This window comes from Emiliania huxleyi, assembly GCF_000372725.1.
Source record: "Emiliania huxleyi CCMP1516 unplaced genomic scaffold EMIHUscaffold_28, whole genome shotgun sequence".
In the NCBI taxonomy this organism is placed as follows: domain Eukaryota; phylum Haptophyta; order Isochrysidales; family Noelaerhabdaceae; genus Emiliania; species Emiliania huxleyi.
Window position 1 is genome coordinate 805,393 of NW_005199926.1, and position 5,097 is coordinate 810,489.

Genomic DNA, 5,097 nt, shown 5'->3' on the forward strand with positions numbered 1-5,097 from the left:
CACGGTCGCCAAGGGAGGGGGAAGGGGGGGCGAGGGGCGAGGGGTGGTGGCTGCCACCGCAACCGCAGAGGGCAGAGTGCTCACCGGACAGCGAATCGCCGCTGCCCAGTGGTGCGAACGGCCCTGCGGCGGAGGCGTGCGAGAGGAGCTGCTTGCCGCCGCCGGCGAGCGGCCGCACGTGCTCAACGACGGCCGCCGTGGCCGCCGGAGCCGCTGCCGCCTCCGGCACGGCCGTTGCCGCCTCTGCCGTGAGGGCACCGGGCCGCGAGGAGGAGCAGGCAAGCGCCGCCCTGGCGTCTGCCGCCGCCGCCTCGAGAGCGGCGCTGAGAGCGGTCTCGAGCGACGCCATCTCGAGCGCCAAGATGGAGCGCTCGTGCGCATCCCGCGCCTCGTCGGCGCGGGCCGCCTCCTGCCCCCTCCCTGCCGACGCCTCTGCGCCTTGCAGGGCATCCCTGGACGCCTCGAGCGCCGCCCTCGAGACCTCGAGAGCACCGTCCGCAGCATCGACCCTGCGATGTGGAGAGACGAAAGTGAGCGTGTGCATGAAGGATGGAGTCCGGATCCTCGCGCGAATCCACGGGCCGCCGAACAGTGGCCAGAGTTTAGCAATGGAGGGCAGCAGCGATGCGAGCGCTCCTCTCGAGTCGGGGTATACACAGCATCTATCTCCTCGAGCCGAGCCCGCAGCGCCGCCGCCGCCTCAGCGGCCGCCTGCCTGGCGGCGCGCTCTTTGGCCGCCAGCTCCTGCGCCACCTCGAGCTCCGCCTCGGCCGCCACGGCCCGCGCCTCGGCCGCCTGCAGGAAGGCTCCGAGAAGGGTCCGAGAGCTGTCCGAGAAGAGTCGTCTTCGAAGGATCCTCACCTCCGCCGCCGCCGCCGCATCCACCTCCGCTGCGAGCTGTCTCGTGGCGTCCTCGAGCGCACCGCGAAGACGATGGGCCTCCTCCTCCGCCGCCGCCAGCCGGCCCTCCGCCGCCGCAAGCGACTCGCGCAGCTCCGCCGCAGCGGCCTCCGCCGCTGCCAGACGCGACCCCGCCTCACAAGCCGACTCCGCCTCCGGCGCGGCCCGCTGGAGGGAGAGGGGCTCGGCGGCGGGGACCCTGCCCTGCTCCCGCTGCCGCGCGCTCACGTACGCAGCCGTCGCCACCGCCGCCGCCGCCGCCTCGGCACTCGCTCCGGGGCCACAGCCCTCGGCCAGCGCCTGCTGGCTGGCGTCGAGCCTCCGCCGCTCTTGCTCCCAGCTGGCCATGCGAGACGCCTGCGGGCGGCGCCGGGCGGCGGGTGAAGGGCGAGCGGGTGGGTCCTCCGACGACGGGCGCGCTCTGGCGCCTCGACGCGCCGCTGCCGTGCCAGGCCCTCAAGCTGTGCGCGCAGCCGCGTCGCAACCTCGCGCGGCGGGGTGGCCCGAGCAGCGGTGAGCTCGTCCCGAGCCTGCCGCAGCTGCGCTTCTGCCTCATCGGCTCTCTGGCGCTGTGCCGCCGCCTCCGCCTCCGAGGCAGCGAGCCGCCCGACCAGCACCGCGGCGGCCGCCGCTTCGGAGCTCGGCCCGACGCTTGATGGCGTCCGCAACTGCCGTGCTCGCGACGCGTCCACGGCGGAGTCCAGCTCGCTGAGCTCCGCCTGCCAACCGCGGCGGAGAAGGGGCTCGGCTGGACGCAAGCGCTGCACACGGGCTGGCTGTGCTGCGAGAGCGGGGGCGGGCGGCACCTGCAGCTCGTTGGCGAGTCGCCGAAGCCGTGCGACCTCCTCGCGTGCTTCGTCGAGCAGAGAGCCGTAGTGGGTCGAGACGGACGCCGGGAGATCGTCCAGCGCGCCGCACAACGTCTCGACGGCGGACATTGTACATGCACATGCACGAACGTCGGCAGTTGTGCGGCTTCGCGCCAAAGAATAAAAGGCGTGCGCGGGCGTACAATGGACTATTTCTTGAGGACCATTTCACACACCTCTCCTTAAAATCCCTGTGTGGTGGCGGCGTGCCGTCCTCCCATCCCTCCCTTGGGTTGTCTGTTTTCTTTCTTTCTTTCTTTGAGGACCATTTCCTACTCATTATAGCCGGTGCTAAGTAAGGGTACGCGTATGCTGCCCAACGACGGGCCAAGATTCTATCACCCCGCCGCTCCTCCCGCTCGTCGCTGTCGATGTACTCGTACGCATCCTCACGCGCCGTGTACGCATGCACGTCCTCGTTGAAGGGCTCGTGACCATCCCACTCGTCCCTCGCCAAGCCCAAGCTTACGCGCAGCGGCGGTGGCGGCGGGGTGGGTGGGCGCTCGGCAGCAAGGAGGCACTCAGCAGCCTCGAAGAGGCACGCCAAGGCGGCCTGCGGGCACGGCCCAACACTCGCGGGAGTGTGGCAGCAATATAGGGGGATCCCGGCGGACGCCCCAGGAGCCACACAGAGCTTGCGTCCGGGGGGGTGGCTCTCTGTAGGCCCCGTCCCGGCCGGGGCCGGCTGAGATAGTTCCTCCTCGCGCGGGCGCGGCGCGTCTGGATCATCGAGACGCCTCACGGCACGCATCACCGTGGCGATCTGCTCCGCAGCTGACTGCCCGCACGGCTGGCTGCACTGCTCCAGCTGGAACTGCATCACGGATGAGTTCCAGACGAGATGGCGACGAACGGTTTTCTGTGCAGAGGGTCCCGGCATCGGTCGAAGGCGCCGCGGCAGACGGGCGGAGGATGTGGGCACTGTCTCGCACAACTTGCTTTTCTGAAAGGAGCGAGGGATCGAGCGAGGATCGATCATCTGAATAGGCGACTCGGCCCCTCGCCCCTCCTCACGCAGAGAGCGTGCGACAATGCGGAGGCACAGCGTGCGCAGGGAGACCAGGCCGGGCGGGGCCTCATCCAAGGAAGAGAGAAAGGCGTCGCGCTCGCTGCCCTGCATGCCGAGCACAGGTTGCGTCGGCACTGTGCCGCCGGTACTCCTCGTTGATGAGCACGGAGAACTCCGACTGAAGCCGCATGCACTTCTCGCACTCGCTACGAGCACGCCGATGCTGAAGAACAGCCTCGTGCAACACCTGGCAGGCCGCACGCAGCGACACCGCCGTCTCGCTCTCGATCCCGCGCGCCGCGACTGTGTGGAGCGCGCGGAGCAGCACGAGAGAGAGGCGGCCGGAGGCGAAGCACGTGTCGTGCTTTGCGATCGCAATCGGCATGAGCACTCGGCAGATGCCGCGCAGATGCGACTCTAGCCCTGCGATGTAGCTGCCCTTGACGTCGCCAAGGCATCGCCAGCCAGGAGGGTGCTGCCATGCCGCAGCGACGTAGCGCTCCCACTCCGCGTCGATGAGGAGACACACCGGCTCGCGCAGCACTGCCGAGTACGAGAAGAGCTTCGCGAGCTCGGTCGTGCGCTCGGTGCTGCCGTGCGCGAGCGCGCAGAGTGTGGCAGGAGAGGTTGGGTACTCTCCGTCCCGACTCGCCCACAGCCGGCCGTGGTGCTGCGCCTCGAGCTGACCAAGGTACCAAAGGAGGGAGGAGTAGTGGCCGCTCTTCACGCCCGCGCACGGATGTTTGAGCAGCGCGTACATCTGCTTGTGCCCCGTGAACTCGCTGACCGAGAACTGGCTCGAGAAGAACACGGGCTCCCCGGCGTAGTCGCCACGCCGAGCGAGGAAGCGAGCACGGCGATTAGAAAGGCACGCCTCGTGCCGCCCGTTCGTGTCTCGTCTCTAGTGGCCAGATCCGGAGGCGGCTGGTTGCCCGAGAAGATGGAGGACATGGCTAAGCTTCTGGTGGTGGTGGGCAAATCTGGTTGGGTGATGACGGGTTGCGACGGCGGCGGCGGCGGCGGCACGGCGGCCGGCGGCACAAGAGCGCGAAACACAGGGTTCGGGCTCCTTGCCGCGTAGGGAACTGCCGCCTTATTTAGGTCGGCTCCGTTGATCCTATCCTGCGGCACCTCGAAGTCGAACACTCACTTCGAACCCCACAGCCCATCACTATACACTAAACAGACAATTCACAGATACTATTAACCAACGACCCATTTCGTGTACCAACCCGTCGTGTCGCGTGTGTATCGCCAGCAGAGAGGGGTTCACCACATTGCCGCGCATTCTCTCCCTCTGCCTTGTCGGAGAGATTCCAGCCGCATCGGAAGCTTGCTGCAAGTCCCTACAAGGTACAAGGAGGCTAGGACGGATACGGGATAGCGCGCAGTTCCTGGGCAATGTCATTCTCGAAAGTGGCCTGTTCAGAGGTGTAACGCAACATAGAGATGGGCGAGGCACGCCGTGTCAGACGGTAGGAGCCTAGACAGTGGTTGAAATGGGAGCGGCTAAGATCAATCTCATCATGGGGGGCCAAAGACATATGCTCTAACTGTAGGGTTACACGTGAGGAACGTGTTGCCTTTGCCCCTGCTATCACGGAAGGTGGCGCGCCCACCTTGGACGCCGCCTGTAGTGTTGGGGTAGTGTCGAGAAAAGGATATGATATCATTGGCGTCCATGCAGGCAAGGAGGTTGTTCAGCACATGCAGGCGGTGGCTAGAGGGTGCACACCATCGGGGTAGGTGAGCAGTCCACGAGGGCATCCTGAAGCTCAAGAAGAGCATGCTGACGCGTGGCGCCGCCTAAGCGCCTCGCGAGGGTCGTGTGAGCCTCCGCCTGCACGGGGCGATAACGTCGTGTGATGTGCGATGGTGATTCTCTCTCTCGTGTGTCGTGTTAGCGTTCGCGTCTCTCCCCCCCCCCGTTCGTCTAACATGCGCCACAGCGGGGCCTGCAGCTGCGGGAGCATGAGGGAGCGCAGTGGCGCCGGGGCGCGCACGGTCACTGCGACCATGCCGCCAAACGCCTTCAGCGTGCGAGCCTATGATGCGTTCAACTGCGCGGGTGCTGCGAATGCAACAGCCAAAATGCTGCAGCATACGCGCAAGGTGGCCGGCCAAACCGCTCAGTTCAAAACCGCATTGCACGCCAACAGCACAGAGTGTGCCACCGCCTGGGCATGCACAGCGTCTCGCATCATCGAGCATGACCGCGCTGCAGGACGGTTTGTGATACGGCCTCGAGCTGGCGCCGCCTGCAACACAAATCTGGTCCTCTCCGACGACGCTGGCACCAGCGCGGAGCTGATGCGCTCG

At 66.9% G+C, this 5,097-nt stretch overlaps 1 protein-coding gene across 1 annotated transcript in view; it reads right to left on the reverse strand.

The window, feature by feature from the left end:
• EMIHUDRAFT_101257 (hypothetical protein) overlaps positions 1-3,538 on the reverse strand; it is a gene marked incomplete at both ends in the record, with an annotated part of 17,635 nt that extends 14,097 nt beyond the window's left edge. Inside the window, 7 exons of the mRNA XM_005776429.1 lie at positions 179-481; positions 754-795; positions 862-1,257; positions 1,518-1,619; positions 1,707-1,924; positions 2,112-2,322; positions 3,026-3,538. Of these exons, the coding sequence (XP_005776486.1) occupies positions 179-481; positions 754-795; positions 862-1,257; positions 1,518-1,619; positions 1,707-1,924; positions 2,112-2,322; positions 3,026-3,538 (1,785 nt within the window). The remainder of the gene's footprint in view (positions 1-178; positions 482-753; positions 796-861; positions 1,258-1,517; positions 1,620-1,706; positions 1,925-2,111; positions 2,323-3,025) is intronic.
• Positions 3,539-5,097: the final 1,559 nt, after the last annotated feature.